This window comes from Podarcis pityusensis, assembly GCF_964106645.2.
Source record: "Podarcis pityusensis genome assembly, chromosome: 1".
In the NCBI taxonomy this organism is placed as follows: domain Eukaryota; kingdom Metazoa; phylum Chordata; class Lepidosauria; order Squamata; family Lacertidae; genus Podarcis; species Podarcis pityusensis.
Window position 1 is genome coordinate 109,205,932 of NC_138028.1, and position 19,562 is coordinate 109,225,493.

The 19,562-nt window shown below is 43.2% G+C and overlaps 1 protein-coding gene across 12 annotated transcripts in view; it reads right to left on the reverse strand.

Annotated features, from left to right (window-relative positions):
• The window catches only part of KCNH7 (potassium voltage-gated channel subfamily H member 7), a 262,472-nt gene that overhangs the window by 93,569 nt on the left and 149,341 nt on the right, over window positions 1-19,562 (reverse strand). For 7 of the 12 annotated variants that reach the window (XM_081005812.1, XM_081005813.1, XM_081005811.1 and 4 more), the window contains exons 3-4: window positions 15,422-15,577; window positions 774-806 (exon numbers count right to left, since the gene is read on the reverse strand). In XM_081005812.1, the coding sequence (XP_080861938.1) occupies window positions 774-806; window positions 15,422-15,577 (189 nt within the window). The remainder of the gene's footprint in view (window positions 1-773; window positions 807-15,421; window positions 15,578-19,562) is intronic. The other 5 variants (XM_081005807.1, XM_081005814.1, XM_081005809.1 and 2 more) reach the window with 1 other exon arrangement.

The window sequence follows — 19,562 nt, forward strand, 5'->3', positions numbered from 1 at the left end:
GGTGGTGACAGATTTGAGGACTAAAGCTGTTAATACTTGCACGATGGACACTTAAGCCTGGTGGGATAAGAGGGTCCATCTTCTTTTATCCTCACCATTAAGAGACAGGAGAATGAAATAAGGATGGGGAGGATTAGGGTGGGGAAACTGAGCCATGCAAGAGTTACCCTTAAGAGGCATGGATACGTGACCTCAACGCAAAGGGTTTAAACAAGGAACACAACCAGGTGAATTCAGAAATATTTAAATTGAATATTTGCATTTAGTTATTGAAATAAAAGTAGCTTGTGGCCCTTAATCTATTACAATCTCTGGACCTTCTTTCTGACATGGAAAAAAAAATCTGTATCAGGTTGGATACCATGCCTCTGTCGATGCAATATATGTGATGTTCACAGGGCAATGTTTTCAAGCGATACATCCATGTAGAAAAGTGAGATTAAAATTGGTTGTCCCAAAAACTTGGTGGGTAGGACATGATGTCAGATAATCTAAGCCTTCATAAAATGTGACCCACAAAACTGAAGGCTGGATGTGCATGCTTGATAAAGCTCTTATTTTTGCAACAAACTGCATGAACAGGGAGATTGTCAATCATCTAATACATGGCTGGTAGGATGTTTTGGGTCTGGTGAGCGTCTATAGAAAAGAGGAAGGTATTCAGATCCAGTAAGTAAGAAACAGTTTTGAATCAGTGCTCAGGAAAGCTGGGCTAGTCATTGAAATAATAGAAGCAGAAGTGGTGTAAATAGGATTTCAATGGATAGAATTACCTGACAATGAGCCTCTTGAAAGGTTGTTGCCATCTGAAATACAAGTAAACTGAATTTACAGATAGCATTCATTTTATTTTATTTTAAAAAAGAAATAACAGATAATAATAAATCAGTTATAGTTAACCTTAAATGTGGGAAAGAAGCATATGTCAAGGAGATATACACAAAAATTAGAATTTGGCTCAATGGTTGCCTTTCAATAAATCATAAATATACAGATCCACATGGATGGTATTTAATGTAATACATTGCTTTCACAGCCAAACACCACTCTGCTTGTATGTGTAATGACTTTGGACAGTACAGAATTGTGGCAATAGAGGTCAGCTTCATTGCTTTGACATTTTGGGACCCTGGACAGTTGCCCAGCATGTGTGAAGTACGGTGTGAGCCCTTTCTTTCGCACTCTTGTGCATTTTAAGGAACAATGTTCAAAGTAACTGTGTGAGATTGTTCATAGAATTGCAGAGCTGAAAGGGATCCCAATGGCCATCTAGCCACCATTCCTCTTTTCTTACAAGAGGAGAACTGATGCAATAATAAGTTGGTCAAAACTACCAATGGATCCACTGCCAGTGTTGACACATAACAATAAGCCAAGAATATTGACATAAATAGGGATGGGGGAGAAATTTGGGTTGGAATCTCCCTATTTTGCATTTCATGAAACAATGTGCCAACCAAAATGCAGCTAACCTTTGAAAATTGCATTCTCCAAATTTTGGAGCAAAGTTCTTCAGTAAAAAAACTGTGTACCAAAAATGTATGCATTGGGTTCTTTTTTTTTTTTTTTTTGCATAAAAACACATGCTTTAGTCGAAATAACAAACAAAATGCATTATATTGCAAAACATTGCTTGCAAAACATGCACATTAGTCAAAATTGCATATAATAATGTGTATATTAAGAAACACGTGCCTTAAAATGCCGATGCCTGATGCAAAAATGTGGCAAATTGCTCTTATGATACGAAAAACGAGAAACTGGCTTAAGAAGGCATTGCATGCATTCTGCCCAATTGTTCCCACTCTGCTCTTCTTCTAACAAATACAGGGTTGTTTGATCCCTACCAAGTCGAGATTCATAAGCTAACAACAAACCTTGGTTTAAGGTGTAGCCTTATTAGACTTATTAGACTGGTGGGGTCTGCCTTGCTCTCGGGAGGGAGGAAGGAAGTCAAATGACACCAAGGTTGATTCAGAGAAAGAGTTTATTCCGGATAGCAGAAGGCACTTGTGTGATCAGCTCACAGCAAGTCCCAAGAAATGAGAGATTTCATGCAGTATATATATCCTCCAGGCACCTTCTCCCCCCTTCCCCAGGAATCCAGCCACGTCAGCTTATACACGCAAGTTGACATCACAGATGTTCCTGCTCCTTATTTTTAACCATAAAAGGGTTTTCCTCTTCCTATACTTTTGACCATAAAAGGGTGTTCCTGTTCCGGCACTCTTATCTTGGAGCAAGAGGTCACCAACTCCTGGCGCCATTCCCAGACTAAGTTTGTGCGTCAGAGTGTGGTCTTAATGTAAGATAAGATAGACAGAGTGCCATCCCTGCTCCACTGGAACAGCCAAGGTCATCCATTGCCATCACGGACTGATAAAGGAGTGAGTTTGAGCACAGCTGGCTTTCTGTTTATACATTGACTCACGAGCTCAAGTTAAAGCATTTTAGAAAATGCTCCCTTGGAGGAGGAAAAATGTGGTTTTTGGGGCCTGTTCCAGACTGACTGTACAGTCAGATTTTTAGATTTGGGAAACCCATTCCTTCAAAGGCTGGCTAGCAATCCTGGCTTGCTTTTTAGGAAGAAGCAAACCACAACCCCAGATATCTTGCTAAGCTGGCCTTTTTTACTGGCTTGTGCCAGAGGAGGAAAGAAGTGGGAGTGATCAGGCTGACTGATGCTGTTCTGCTAAGGGAAACCTTTTAAAGGTGAGTGATAAGAGAGGAAGACGAGGGTTTCAGACTTTGCTTTCATTTTAATCATTAAATGCTCATCTCAGGCATTGAAATGGTTGCTCTTTACCTTAGCAACTGGGGATTGTACAGCCCTCCTTTCCCTGAACAGGAACTCTTCTCTGGAGCTTCCCTCTTTTTCTTTTGCTCATCCCCTTCTCTATCACACCTCCACATCAAACATACCTTGCAGAAATAAGGACAGGTACCAACTCCCCCTATCCTTTTTGTCTTTTTATTCCAATGTCATCTCAGTCTTTCTGGAGAGTTAGTCAGTATTTTCCTTAACTCTTTCCTCTTCCCCTATCTTCTGCTGTCAGGCCCAATCAAGTTGCTCTTTTTGAGGATGCACGGTTGATCTGCTCTCTTTCTTCTCCCTTGCTGTGCTCCTAACTTCTTTCTTGGCTGATCCTCCCCTCCCACACCTCACCTTCCCCTCTAGCATTGCCCTGAAGTCTCCCTCCTTCCTTTTGAATCTTGCTTGCCTTAACACTTCCCCAACCCACCCCCCAACCCACCACCTTTTCTTCCTCCAGCACCCCCCTTTTTTTGAAAAGCAAATGTCTCTAGTCAGCATCATTTTCCTGACTAGATGTCCTGATATCATGTTTAGGTTATAAAATGGGTATCAGGGTTGCATATGAGAACTGCAGGTCTGTGTGCAAACTGCACACTTCATAACAGAGCCCTAGTATTGATTCCAGGCCTGGGTGATCGCACTGTTTGGTAATCTTAGGATATATTTCTGTACTTTCTTTACCTGTCTAAAGAGGCTTTGAGGCCCAAGTATGCACAGTCTACTACTATAGCTCACAGAAGTCATTTCCACCCACAGGCAGCAAGGTTCCTGCTGGTTTCCCTGGAATCCTTGACAATGAGTATTATTCAGCTAGAATATTATTCAGCCTATGAATATTAAGGTCTGCTCTGAAACTGCAGGTGCAGATAGTTCTGTGTATCCTAACCCTTAAATCAGCTGCAGAGAACATGATATATCTCCCATCAGTCCCAGCCAGCATGGCCAGTGGTCAGGGATGCTGTAATCCAACAAAATCTGGAGGGCCACGAATCAACAGTATAGATTTAGAGCAGTGGTTTGCAGAAGGACATAGTTCGGAGGCTGCAGAGAGGAGAAGCTGGGAAATATTGGAAGAACAACAGCAGGAAGAAGAAGCACCAGGGGAGAGACAGCTGTCAGACTCAGTGTCTTTGGAGAGCATTCCTGGCCCCCCTTTCCCAGGACCAGGTGTGCATTGAGGGTAGTAGAACAGAGAGCTCAGAGGCAGAAAGCTCAGATTAGCTGATACAAGGGTGACATAGAATAGGAGAGATGTGGGGGGGGGGGACTTTACTTGGAGCAATGCCATTATTTCGGGAAGACTGCATTCCTTCGTCTCTCTCTGTGAATGTTAATAAATTGCATGGTAAGAACTTTATTGTTTCTCTGCTTCTTGGCTGCTACTGTGGAAGGGATAGGATTCTCCGAAGCCTGACAATATATGTTGGCCTGAGCTCCTTGTGGGAAAGGTGGTAAATAAATAAGTATAACATACAACACATTTGGAGATAGAGGGGAGTGCGACTGGTTTGGTTGCACTGGCCAAGCCCCTGGGGATGCCACAACTCTGATTTACAATGGAGCGTAAGAAGCAGAGGGGTGCCGAATTTTGGTGTTACGCAGGTCACTGCTGAAATTTGAGACCCCCAAGATCTGTGGCTGGATGGAGATCCCAAACTCTGAGGGATTCCCAGCTTTAGACAGGCAACGCAGATGTTCACTTATAGAATTACAATATGAGATGTAGGAAGGATTCCTTGGTTACATTATTTATTCATTGCCATGATGTAAAACTGTGCCTTTTCGGATTTATAAGGCCAAGTGCTGCACTAAATAATAAAACAGACAAAGTAAGGTGAGCATCAATAATGTAGCATTTTTGCCACATAGGGCTCGCTAACCTTTTGTGCCATTCCCTTCTGTCCAAGTTTCTCTTAAATCTGTTTTACTGTAAGTAAAAAATGAAGAGCTCGGCAAACCTCCTATTGACACTGGTCTGGTCTGCAGGTCACACTAAGTATGTTCCAGGAGAGAAAGTCTCAGTCGCTCTGCTCCTCCTTGGTCTGCACCACATTAAGCTGAGCCAAGCTCATGGTTGAACTCTCTCTATAAGAACGTAAGAAAAGCCTGCTGGATCAGGCCAATGGCCCATCTAGTCCACCATCCTGTTCTCACAGTAGCTAACAAGATGGCTGTGCAAAACCTGCAGGCAGGACCTCAGCAGTAGATGGGTTGGATCCATTTTATAAAATTATGGGCTGGCTCCAATGAAGCTGTTCCACAAACAGAAGGGAGCCGTATGTTCATAGAAGGGGCTTCAATCCAGCAAATGCTTCCATAGAAATGAAGAAGTGGTATCTTATTTGATTTCTCCTTCTCCCTGTAGACCACCATATCACTTCCATGTTATTTGAAAGTAGGGCTGCCATACATCCGAAATACCGCAGTTGGCAGCAGTGTCCAGGCGGAAATTGGGGGAATGTCTGGGAAAATCTAGACGTATGGCGACCCAGCGTCAATTCTGCTGATTATCCATAAAAATAGCTCAAAAATGGCAAGTATTTATTTTTATTTTTTGTTGCTATTTTGCCAAAAAGCTCAACAACTGTGGCCAAAAGAAAGCTCTGTTGAAAGGGTCCCCAAGAGATTCTTAGAAACCAGCCCTGGTTGTAAGCCTGCATTTGGTATCATGTAAGGTGTGACGCGGCCTCTTTTGCTTGGACTCTTCAACGTTGGAAAAATCTTTCACTTATTCAGGTCAGAATATCCACAGAGCCTCTCCATACATAGACAGATGCAGTGCTTTTTTCGGGGGGGGGGGAATGTACGCATACCCCTAAACATTTTGTGAATCTAAGTTTGGCCTCATTGAGGGACAGTATTTCAATATGAGTAGGAAAATGAGAGTACCCCTAAACATTATTTTTTAGGGGGGAAAGCACTGGACAGATGGATAAATAAATAAACAGGATGATGCACAATGCATAAAAGGTAAAGGTACCCCTGACCGTTAGGTCCAGTTGCGGACAACTCTGGGGTTGCATGCTCATCATGCTCTATAGGCTGAGGGAGCCGGCGTTTGTCCACAGACAGCTTCCGGGTCTGTTTGTCCACAGACAGCTTCCGGTGAACCAGAGCAGCACACGGAAACATTGTTTACCTTCCCGCTGGAGCAGTACCTATTTATCTACTTGCACTTTGACGTGCTTTCAAACTGCTAGGTTGGCAGGAGCAGGGACTGAGCAATGGGAGCTCACCCCGTCACGGGGATTAGAACCGCCGACCTTCTGATCGGCAAGCCCAAGAGGGTCTGTGTTTTAGACCACAGCGCCACCTGCGTTCCAGCACAATGCATATTCTGTTCTTAACTTGAGCCTTTTCAAAATGTGGCAAAAAAATGAACCCAATGGAAATAAAAAACCAAATAGTGCAACCCAATACTTGATTTTAATGGAGATTAATCCCATGTCAGTGTGTATAGGACTGCAGGCAAAGTCACATGTGTTAAGTAAACTGGGATTATTCCTTGTCATTATCCTATGGAGTGATGAAGTAGTTTATATTGAGATTCTTAGAGATTTGCAAATCAATACGGTAATTTTTCTGAAGCACCTTGCCAAGTGCTGACTATGTTTTTCCGCCCAATAACTTTTTGATTCTGCATAAACTTCACAATGCATGGGCCATCCAGCTAAAATTCATTTTTAATTGCTTTTTGAGGCAAGTCCACATATTGGCACAAGACTTGCCATAATTAGGCTGGCAAAAGCAAGTAAGCTTTTCTTCTTCCTTCAAAACAACAACATCCTGATCCTGTAAGTACATGAATCTGTGGATAAATTTACTATTACATGATATGCAAGACCAAATAATTAGTGACTTGCACTTCATGCTGATTAAGCTATACTTTGATAGAATTTCACTAGCATTCTTCAAAAGCTTTTTGCCCAGTTGTATACCAAAATAGTTGATCTAAAGGAAAATGATCTCGCAATAAGATAACCAATGTGCTTGAGCAAAACACTATTTATCCTGATGGGCAGCCTGACCATTTTAAATGAACTTATGGGTCAGTCCTATTCCTCGGAAGCAATCATCATTGTTTTCAATGGGAGTCCCCCCCCCCCCAAGTAAGGGTGTATAGGATTGCACACGTATTAGTGTCTCAAATAGATTAGTCACTGGGCTGTACCATCAAAGGACACCTTGCTTAATCCAAGGATTTCTGTCCACCCTTTTTTCCGTTCTCATATCCTCTGCCACTCTTTCATATGTTTTCTTCTTCTTAATACTCAGCAAAATACCTGTATCCTTGCTATGCATTCTGACTACCTCTCATGTTGACCAGCTGCTGTTTTACTTTGCTTTGTTCCTACCTCTGATACGTCCTCCCTTTCCACCCTGCCCGAGATTCCACTTAAAAACAAAAACAAAAAAACCCCACTCCTTATACAACTCCCTTTTCTTTATCTGGGAGCAAGCTTACACAGCTTGCATTTAAGGGCTCAACATTTCACCCCATCTGATCACAACAATGTAGAAGCACTGATCCCCAAGCCTCACTGGTTTTATAGGGACCAATGGCTTCCCGGAAGGGGATCATACCTGCATTTCCCAAGAAAATTTGGACCATAGGAAGCCACTCCTGCCCAGAAATGGTCTAGCCACTGCTATGCATGGTCTGGTCCAGATTAGATGACTACATTGTGTTAGACATCTTTGAAGACTTGTTGGTTCTTCTGTGTATGGCACAAGACGATCTGAGTCCTTCTGACCAGTTTTGACCTAGGAAGCCTTATGTGATTTCAGATCTGGGTATCTCAAGGGCTGCTTGAGACAAGCCTGCTCATTCACATATACCATGTGCAGAATTTCCTTCTTCAGGAGTGCCAACTTGGCCCCACGACTGTGGGTGCTCAGGGCCATGGGTATCATGCAGCATGCACGGCTCTGGCACTGAAATTTGTGGGTGCCTAGCTCCTTCATGGGAAATGTTTGTGAGTGCTTGGGCACCCAGGGCCCCAGGGCGTTGGCACCTCTTAGATGGCAAGGTTAGTTAGATGGCAAGCTGGGACTGGGCTTTATTGGTCATAGAACTTTGCATTGGGATGCTCTCTCAAGAGCTATTCATCAATCCAGGCAGCAGCAGAAAACAGGTTTATTTGCCCAGCCTTTTGGTTTTAACGGTGCTGCTTTCTCCCTGCTGGTGGTTTGTTCATATTTACTGCTGTTTTACAGTCTGTTGTTTCGTAATTGGTTTGGTTTTTATCATTCTTTCATTTCATTCCCCCCCAAGCCACTTTGCAAATCTCTAATTTAAATTCAGGATATAAATGTTTTGAATAAATACAATAAACCAATGGTGGTATGTCAACACAGGGAGACTTCTCAGTCAATATGCAAAGGGTTTCACTTTTCCTGACTTGTTTCCACTTTGCTGTGCAGCAAGGAAAACTACCTTTGTTTACTCAGAAGGAAACTCTACTCTGCTCAATGGGCCTTTCTCTCACGTAAGTGAATATAGAATTGCATCTCCAAAAACTATAGCATTGTTCAGATTTTTTAGAAGTCAAAAATCCCACTGAGTTAGCTCAAGCCCCTTCCATGAGCCTATGACAGCTGTTTGGATCCTGGCCTTCATTTTCCTTTAATTTATCTCAAGCCATTAAAAAAAGGCTTCTTAATTTTAGACATACAGTAGTAACAATAGATTATTGTACATGAGTTACAACATGCACTGTGGTGACTAATGGAGAAGTTTAGAAACTTGGGCAAATGTCAGTTTGTTCCCTGAATTACTCTGACAGCACAATCCCACACACATTTACTCAGAAATAAGGCCCTAATAAAATGAGCTTACTTTTGAATAATCCTACACTGTTAACTATGCAGAGTTATGTCTTATTTACTTGATCTGTATTGCGCTGAAGTTGTGTACAGTGATACCTTGGTTCTCAAACTTAATCCATTCTGGAAGTCCTCTCCAAAACCAAAGCGTTCCAAAACCAAGGCATGCTTTCCCATAGAAAGTAATGCAAGATGGATTAATCAGTTCCAGACTTTTAAAAACAACCCCTAAAACAGAAATTTAACATGAATTTTACTATCTAATGAGACCATTGATCCATAAAATGAAAGCAATAATCAATGTACTGCAGTCACACGATCAATCAGTAGCTGAACTGGGTTCCACATAGTCACAAAAACAAAACAAAAGCTGCAAAAACAAAAATGCAAAATAAATAGCAAAGACAGACCTCAGAGTGGCACTCAAAATGGAAGTGTGGCACTCGAATTGGAAGCGTAACACTCAAAATGGAGCATGTTCGGCTTCCAAAAAAAGTTCGCAAACCGGAACACTTACTTCCGGGTTTTCAGTGTTTGGGTTCCAAGTTGTTTGAGTACTAAGGCATTTGAGAACCAAGGTACCACTGCATTAGGTACGTAAGATGCAAGAAGGATGTTGCATAACATCATGCAAAATGTTATTAAAAGCACATGAATAATGGATTTTGTGTGTGTGTGTGTGTATAAATTTTAAAATAATGAACTTTGGTTGAAAGGCTTTCTGTTTGTAATATAATGTTTCATCTCCAACTTAAAATGAACATTGCCCAGCTTTAGGCTCCACTGAAGGGGACTTTTAAATTGTGCAACATGCTTTCTGCATTAGAAATTTCTTGGTTCCCTAAGCAGAGGCCATTAGATAACTCATACTGCAGAAACTTGCTTCAGTAAGCAGAATGGGGAAATTGCTGTTTTAACTCCTCTTGCCCCCCCTCCCCATGAAGTTCTATGGCACAAATGTTATCAAACAGAGACACAGCTCGATGTATATATAGCAGGGTTTCAAAATCAATGATTCCCCATGATAAGAGTTCCTGAGAAGGATTCAGAACTGTAGCACAGGGAGCAAATGATTATGGCGTATGACACACAGATGTGCAACTCTCTTAAAAACCTTCAGGGCAGGCCTTATACCCCATCACATATTGCTGAACTTTGGCCTTCATATTGTCATGAAATGGTTGCATTTCCCCCCCTCCCCTGCCCATTCTGTTCAAATCCTAAAAGTGTTACACTGGAGTTAATGAGAATTCCAAAGCACATTAGAGAGAATTCAGATGTGCAGTTTGGGGGTTTTGTGCTTACATAACTGTTCTTAATTACACAGAACGATGGCCACAAACATGGACCACTTCGAAGGACGATTAGACAAAATAATGGAGATTAAGGATCTCAGTGGCTAGTAGCCACAATGACTATGTTCTAACTCCACTGTCAGAGGCAGTGCAACTGCATGCCAGTAGCTGGGAATCACATTTGGGGAGAGTGCTGTTGTACTCAAGTCTTGCTTTCGATCTCCCCATAGGTATCTGGTTGGGCCCTGTGGGAATAGGATGCTACACTAAATGAGTCACTGGCCTGATCCATCTGGCTTTTCTTGGGTCCTTATCTGAATAGGTTACATTTTTGGCAGAATGTTTTCAGGACCACGGGTGCTTTAATACGACACAGTATTTGGAGATGTGCTATGGAGAAAGGCTGTAGTTTTATACATACTTACAGTGAATAAGTCCTGTGGAATTCAGAGGCACTTACGTCTGGGTAGATATGTTTAGGCTTGCATAGCCAACCTTTTTGGAAATGCACTTGTGTGGCTGGCTGTGCGTACGTGCAAAAGTAAGCTTAGAACAGCAGAGATTAACCCTTCCATTCTCATATAGACCACAACAGTCTGACTGACACATTCAGCCCCAAGTCCTCTTATTTGCAGATCACTCTTGGAAAATACAGTGTGCTAGAATCACAGGTCCTAGTTTCAATAGTTCGTCTGGGAGACACCCTTACAACTTTGCCTTTTTTAGTGAGATGTTTTATTTCCAGACCTCCCACTACACCCTATTGGGCCGCCATCCAATTTCTACTTCCTCTACATAGATAATGTTCTCTGTGGAAATAAATCACCTTGAAAGTGTTACTACAGTGGTACCTCGGGTTAAGAACTTAATTCGTTCCGGAGGTCCATTCTTAACCTGAAACTGTTCTTAACCTGAGGTACCACTTTAGCTAATGGGGCCTCCCACTGCCATCACACGATTTCTGTTCTCACCCTGAAGCAAAGTTCTTAACCTGAGGTACTATTTCTGGATTAGCAGAGTCTGTAACCTGAAGCGTCTGTAACCTGAAGTATTTGTAACCCGAGGTACCACTGTACTTCCTTGAGCAGGGTTGCCTACTGCCTCTTAAGACGTCACTGTTATCTCAGAGACCAAGCCTGCCTTTCCTCCTCCCCTGACATGCCCAGTCTGTGCCATGGAGCTTCCTCACTCCCTCAGCCTTGAAGGGGCCTGCTTGGCATTGGCTGGTGCTGCCTCCTTCCCCTGAGCCAAGGAAAACGGTGCATGAGACTTCCAGTGGGTGTTTCTCAGTGGAACGGCCTGACTCTTTGGTCAGGGGCAAGAGGAGGAGGGCTCTGGCCCCTTCCTCCCACTCTCTGTCCTCATTGGAGTCATCAGTATTGGCTGCTTAGGGGTTGCTCTTAACACTCCTTCTAGATAGGCTTTACAGGGTGCCATAGCATGGCTGCTTTCTAGGGCAACACTTCAGCAACATGCAACACCTCTGTTGAAAGCCTTGTTCTGGCTGCTATCCAGCTAGATTCAAGGTTTTACTTGTTGTTGTTTAGTCATTTAGTCATGTCCGACTCTTTGTGACCCCATGGACCAGGGCACGCCAGGCACTCCTGTCTTCCACTGCCTCACCACAATTTGGGCAAACTCATATTAGTAGCTTCGAGAACACTGTCCAACCACCTCATCCTCTGTCTTCCCCTTCCCCTTGTGCCCTCACTCTTCCCCAACATCAGGGTCTTTTCCAGGGAGTCTTCTCTTCTCATGAGGTGGCCAAAGTATTGGAGCCTCAACTTCAGGACCTGTCCTTCCAGTGAGCACTCCGGGCTGATTTCCTTAAGAATGGATTGGTTTGATCTTCTTGCAGTCCATGGGACTCTCAAGAGTCTCCTCCAGCACCATAATTCAAAAGCATCAAGTCTTTGGCGATCAGCCTTCTTTATGGTTCAGCTCTCACTTCCACACATCACTACTGGGAAAATCATCGCTTTAGCTATATGGACCTTTGACAGCAAGATGATGTCCCTACTTATTATGATGCTGTCTAGGTATAAAGCCCTATATTGTTCTGGACCAGGATATCTGAGAAGCCACCTCTCCACCTCCATCCCACTCCATGCCCTTAGGATGAAGCTCTGACAATGGCATTATGTGGCTCAAGCACACACTGTTAGCACTGCAGCACCAGTTTTCCAGATTCAGAAAGGAAGCAAGCCCCAAATTATGTTTTCAACATTTCTTGAAAACCTTCCTTTTCTCCAAAGCCCTCCCAATTTCCTATATTTCATCTCTGCAGTTTTAAATTATGGTTAGCATTTAGGTTTTTGATACTGCTTTATGATCAGTTTTATATTTTATATCACTGCTAAGGCATTCTGTTCCTTAAATGCAGAGCGGTTTATAAACAAATGACTGAAATCTACTATTAAATGCAACGAGTGATGGACATTTTCCTCCTTATTTTATGCAGCCTTTCCAGAGCCTAATAGCCTTAGCTAAACCTAATAGCTTTAACTAAACTTAATAGCTTAGGAGCAAAGCTGAGCAAATAATTCATGAGTAATTTGTTTAACAAATCTAGCCTCTTATTGTGCCATTAGAATATCTGCAAGCAGATTATGGTTCTCATTTTTTTAAAACAAAAACAAAACAACACTCCATTCATATGGTTTTGCCTCCTAATTGGATGAGCAGGCAGACATTCTTCCTGATATAGACATGTGTGTGTGTATGTTTAAAATTGGATTTCTAGGCACTGATGGCCTTCAGCAATGATACTGCATTTTGTAGATACATCTATTGAAAAGCATTCTTTAATAAAGTAGAAGCAAAGGGGGTGTAAACATTTTTTTAAGCATAGTGCAAATGAGGATTCTTTTCCTTAGTAGTAACTAAGTTCAGATCCACACTATATATTTCAAGCACATGGCTCTGGGAACCAAAGTTTGTTTACTGGGAGCTCTGTGGAGGGAGCTATGTGTTTTGAATATATGGTGAATTTAAACCTACAGAAATTTAAACCTTGGGAAGAATCCTATTCTGTACAATTTTCTTGTTTAGCCACTTTTCATGTGCAGAGTAAGCCCTCTTTCGTACAGTGGTACCTTTGTCTACAAACTTAATTCATTCCAGAAGTCTGTTCTTAAACCAAAACGTTCTTAAACCGAGGCACACTTTTCCTACTGAGGCCTCCCGCTGCTGGTGCCTTTCCACCGTTTGGCTTCCGAGGCAAAGTTCACTAGCTGGAACACCTACTTCCGGTTTTGTGGAGTTCGTTGTCTGAACAGTTTGTTAACAGGGCTGTTCATAGACTGAGGTACCACTGTACTACATATGATTTCACTTTAAAAGCCTTCCATCTTTGTATACCTCTACTGCATATGTTCACGGCCACATCTGCACAATACATTTAAGGCACTCTTATACCACTTTAATGGTCACGGCATCCCCCACAGAATCCTGGGAACTGTGATTTGTTAAGGGCGCTGAGAGTTTTATTCTTGTTGCTGATGACTGTTGATCTGATTTCATTCTGATGTAAATTATGACCCATCACTCCCTATTGTTTTCTTAATATAGAAAGTGAAAGATGAAGAAAGCAATCTCTGTACTTCCCTGAGTCACAGTTATGGTTACAGTTTTTCTTTTCTTTTCTAGTTTTCCTTTCCTTTGATTGATTAGCCCACTGATTTTTACAACCTATTGATTTTTTTTTTTGCTATTGTGTTCTCAAACATTAATAAACATCGAAATAAAAAAAAAATAAAAAAAATTGTCCAGTAGCATCTTATAGACCAACTGAGTTTGTTCTGGTATAAGCTTTTGTGTGCATGCACACTTCTTCAGATACAGATATCTGAATAAACTTAGTTGGTCTATAAGGTGCTAAAGGTACCCCTGCCCGTACGGGCCAGTCTTGCCAGACTCTAGGGTTGTGCGCTCATCTCACTCTATAGGCCGGGAGCCAGCGCTGTCCGCAGACACTTCCGGGTTATGTGGCCAGCGTGACAAGCTGCATCTGGCGAGCCAGCGCAGCACACGGAATGCCGTTTACCTTCCCGCTGGTAAGCGGTCCCTATTTATCTATTTGCACCCGGAGGTGCTTTCGAACTGCTAGGTTGGCAGGCGCTGGGACCGAACGATGGGAGCACACCCCGCCGCGGGGATTCGAACCGCTGACCATGCGATCGGCAAGTCCTAGGCGCTGAGGTTTAACCCACAGTGCCACCCGCGTCCCTGTAAGGTGCTACTGGACAATTATTTATTTATTTTTATTTTGAGTGCGTCAGACCAACACAGCTACCTACCCAAATTAATAAACATGCTGGTGTGTTTTTTTTAAAAAAAGTGCATGCCTTCTGCACCCGTTCCCTTTACTTCCAGGCATTTTCAATAACACATTTTTCGGGAACATGCTATGCTATGTGTTGAAGGCATGTATAAAGCCATGGTTAATACCACTAAAACATTCAAACTAGTTCATCAATCAGTGTTGCCTTTTTATGACTGTGACTGACGTTTTTCACCTGGAGATGCCACAAATGGAAATTTGGACCTTTTTGCATGCAGTGCAGCTGCTCTGCTCCTAAGCTACAATCCCTTCATTTGGACCCAACATACCTTTAATACAAGCTTTTTAAAAACTAATATTACTAAATAAATTTGTATCCTACCCCTCATCCAACATAAAAATAGAAAATGAAAACACAGAATGCATAATGAAAACAAAAGCAGAACAAACCAATAACCCCCTTCCCACAGATGCATTTCAAAGGCCATAGAATGCTAATCAGCCAAATGCCTGGTGTCTAAAGATATCAGTGAAGGCACCTGGTGAGCATCCCTGGGGAGAGCATTCCACAAGTGGGGAGCCACTGCAGAAGAGGTCCGTTCTCATGTTGCCATCCTCCAGACCTCTTGTGGAGGAGGCACATGAAGAAGGGCCTCATAAGATGATCGCAGGGTCTGGGTTGGTTCATATGGAAAGAGGCGGTCCTTGGTGTATTGCGGCCATGAGCCATTTAAGGCTTTATAGGTCAAAAACAGCACTTTGAATTGTGCCCAGAAACCAATTGGCAGCCAGTGAAGTCAGGCCAGGATTGCTGTAATATGCTCAAACCGCCTCCTCCTGGTAAGCAACCTAGCTGCCAAATTCTGCACCAGCTGGAGCTTCCGTACCGTCTTCAGAGGCAGCCCTACATATAACGTGTTGCAGTAATGTAACCTAGAGGTTACCAAAACATAGACAACAAAAATTAGGCTATTCCTGTTCAGACATTTGAAACACATTCCCCCGACTCAAACTACAGTGCCCAGAATTCTTTGTGGGGTAGAATGTGCTTCGAATGTGTTTTAAAAGGTATAGTGCGTACACAGCCCAAGAATCTTTGTTCCAGGGAATGTGTTAAAGGCCAAAGTTCTACCAAGAGTTGCACATAATTTGTTCCATGCCCTACGACCCACCCACCCAAATTCCCATAGTAAACACACTTACGGTTTGCAACTTTGGCTGAGAGTATCTGGTTCAGTTTCTCTGGAGACTCTACATTCTCCTCATCTGTTACGTATTCAAAGCTAATAATAAACATCATGGCAACTCCTTCTTGATTTTTCACTGGGATGATGTGGGTGTTGCAAATGAAGGTGGACCCTAGAAAGGAGAGAGAGAGAGAGGAACAATTTAAGCAAAGGTTTGTAAGTGAAATCGTTCCTCCCCAGTGATTTCTATGCCAGTCATTCTAGGAATATGTTAACTGTTTTGAGAAACACGATCATTCGTTTGACTTAAGGACAGGCAAATGTTTTCTGACAATCGATCAACCATATAGTAATTTCAAGAAGCTCCCTTATTTATGTCACTGCCAGTGTGATCCTACACTTGCCAACTCAGAGGCAAGTCCTATTGTGTTTAAAGAGACTTATTTCCAAGCAGTGCTGGATGGTGGCCATTTGGACTGGTAGGGCGTCAGACAAGGAGCTCAAATTGGATGTAGAATGGGAGAAATGACAAGCAGAGCCAACTAATCCTACTTCTGTCCCCATCCTCCTCTCTGATGAATTTTACAAGGGGCAACATTGAGATTAAGAAGGGAGAAGCGAAGAGGCAATGCCACCTTTCGGGCTGGTTGTGGGGCAGGCAGGCAGGTGGGGATTGGCTCAGGGCAGACTGGGGATGGCAGGCCACTGCCCCATCTGCTCAAACGCAGCAGCCTCCACTGTAAATGGGTGAACGAGTTCAGCTCGCCTTTTTTTGGCTGCTTTTTTGTTCCTCCTAAATGCTTCAAACACGTGCACAGCATCATACTGGGAAGGTATTCAGTGTCAACAGCCACCTGCGATTTCCCCTATCAACAGAGAGGCTGAGGCTGAAAAAAGCCCCATTATTCTCTTAAATGTCAGCAGCTTGAAAGTCAAACTTTTGGCTGGGCTACAGGGAGGACACTTGCTTAAAATAGACAACTATTTGTATTTTAGCTGTCTTTGTGGTGGAATTCTGCACATTCTTCCAATTCTGAATCAGAAAAGTTTCAGCAGTTTTTTTGTTTTTGTTTTTTTAAGGGAGTGGGAAGAGTTTTTCGGTTGAAAAAAACTTTGCTTTGGCTTCCTGGATAAACCAGGAACGCTCTGCTATGTGTCCATTCAGTATAAAAGACATCATTCAGAGCGTAGAAACGGCGTTTCCAACGGAGCCCAGCGATGGAAGCTGTATTGAGGCAGCACCGGGTGTTGAAATTTTGCTTCCGTAACAATTTTGCGCCCGGGACAACCATCCCTGTGGCCCCTCCCACACTATGCCACTGCCCTCGTGGCCCCTTCCATCTCTATGATTCTTTGAGAGAGCTTGACACACACCAATGGGTAACTCAACAGTAAACATGAAGTCAAACAACAACAACCCAATTTCATATATTGCAAGCAGAAACAAAACAACTCGCCGAATATGTTAAGAAATATATGCCTCTACTGTAACATATGCAGCAGCTCTCTGGATGTCTTCCATGGGGAATACACAGAGGCTGAAGAAGAAAAAGAGACATTCGGAACCATCATCGAGAATGGCGCACAGGCCGAGATGTAGCCTTGAGGCTATGTAACTTGAGCGTCAAAGAAAAGATGCAAGGGCAGGGGGGGGGGAGCTTCGGCACAAACAGGCATGCTGCTATTCAGATTATCTTTAGAACTGAGCAAATAAATAACTGACTAGCTCTTTTCTGACTGCTCACAGGGTGGTGGTGAAGCAAAGCCGCCATCCAAAATTAGGGCATTCCAGGAAGGCTTGCCTGGTGGGAATCAGCACGAGAATCTTCTGGCAACCACACTTCCTGGAATGCCTTGCAAGGAAACAATGCCCTGTGCTGAATGACGTTGCTCTCAAGGTGTTCCAGGAAGCATAGAAAGCCATGGAGAGATCCCTGCACCTGTCTGAGCAGCACATGACTCTTTTACGTTTTTTTGAAAGAAGTGTTTAAACCACCAGAAAACCCTTGATCACCTCAAGGTCTTTCTACTAACATATAAGCTTCTAACATATATAAAAATGTAATTAAAAACCTGCTGTCTAGGCAAGCAGGGTTGCACCCTGCTTTTTAACCACTTTCACTTATGCCACGCGGTAGTGGGAGAAATGGCCTAAGGGCTTGACATCTGCCACATACAGTGAAGTCACTGGAAACTGCTCTTGCTTGGTACCTTTTCTATGCGGCTCACCTCTTCTTTTTCAGCGACAGGCAAAATCGAGTGTTTGAAGAGACTGGATGATGTTCCCTCAACTCCAAAACTTTTCTTTACGAGCTGCATTTTTCATAAAGTCATTTGTCTGCTTCTGTAGCACTGGGTATCAACTCTGGTAGTAATGTGATTACAGTAATAAGTACCAAGAGGCACTTTGGCTACTAGTTTCACACAGATACATCTGCGAGAGAATTAACTGGCCATAATGACAGGGTGCTGTAACTAATGCAGAAGACCTGGAATATATCAAGTGATCTACAGTCATTGATCAGAAATGAGAAATTATTTCCATGGGAGAGCTATTTCAGATATACAGTGTGTGTGTGTGTGTGTGTGTATGTGTGTGTGTGTGTGTGTGTGTGCACTCACTCACATACACATGGTAAGTCCAATATATATAAGTGCTTTGGTGTTAATTATGAATGCATCTGCATATGTTAAGTGCGACTCTCAATTACGTATATGTTCAGTGTGCATGCATTAGGTGTTATAGCTTTACCGCCTGCCACGCAATCATCAAGTGTATAATGATACAGAATGCAATATGGCTAAAATCAGAGAAAACTAGCAGTCTGGCACCATGAGCCAGCAAAAGCCAAGGCAGCTGTCCTGTATTAAGTGGTTCAGTGCAATTTACGGTATGTCTCTCTTTTTGGTCCCACCTACTATTGAAATGTGGGACAGGCCGCTTTCCACCAGAGTAATATGGCTCTTTGCCCCCCCCCCCCAAATGTCCTGATTTCCCCCTGCCTCCGTAACCCTAACATGGTCAACTGTAACCCCCACCTCCACTCAAGTTAATGTAATTTTTCCTGCTGCACACTTTCGTCTAAGCACAGTGTGAACTGTGCCTAAAACTCAACAGGCTCTCCCTTTCAGAATTTGTAGCTGTGGCTTCAATCCATTTAATAAAACAGTTAAGCACTTGCCACAGTTTCCATGGGAACAAACAAGACGACTTTAGTAAACGGAAAATAAGCAATTTAAGCCTGCCCCATCTGGGCTAAAAATAGCAAGGCTGCAGGCCGCATGCTGAAATCGAGACTGGTTAAGCAGAGTGTTGTTGGAAGAGAGGCTAGACGGAAGAACTGTTATTCCCCCCCCCCCCAGTTAATTAACCAAAATACATATTGCCCTTTTTAGGTTTCAGAATTATATTTTCTGATTCACGGGGAAAGGCATTGTTATTATCGCATAGTCATTATGAAAGAGAAGAATCCTTTGGTATCTGTTTTGCAGCAAGTCTCCAACTGTGTTGTGATGGGTAGATTTGTGGAAGTTGGCCTCTTGCGCCAATGAGAAGGGTGGTTGTGGAGGAGATGTGGACTATGCTGAGCCTTTGCCCAGCAGAGGAATAGGGAGCCCTTGGCCTCTCAGATGTAGTTGGATTCCAGCTCCCCATAAGCCTCAGCCAGCATGGCCAATTGTTCAGAGAGGATGGGAGTTGGAGACCAACAACATCTGGAAGGCCACAGGTATTCCCATCCCTGGTTTAGCAGACAAATGATGGTGGTTGTCTCTGCTTGCCCATTCAAAGCTCAGCACCTCACAGGCTAGCAAACAGGGCTGCCATAATGGAACACAGAGATACCCCCTGGTTCTTTAAATTAGTTGCTGAATCTGGAGATCAGGCAACTACAGCTTCTCCTGCCCCTTCTCTGATAATGGAGTATGTGGAGGGGTGGAGCTGGGCTCCCAACACCAGTGTCACTGCTGTTTACCCAAATGAGGCTGGGGTGGGACAGTGGTGAGGTTGGCACCTTGCTGCTGCACCAGCAAGACTGCTGCCACTCAAGTGCTTCCATAAGTACAGTCTCGCCACAGCCTTGGTCCCATTCAAGTAAGTGGCAGTGGTGATATGGGAATCAGGAAGGTGACTCTGCTCAAACACATAGGATGCTACT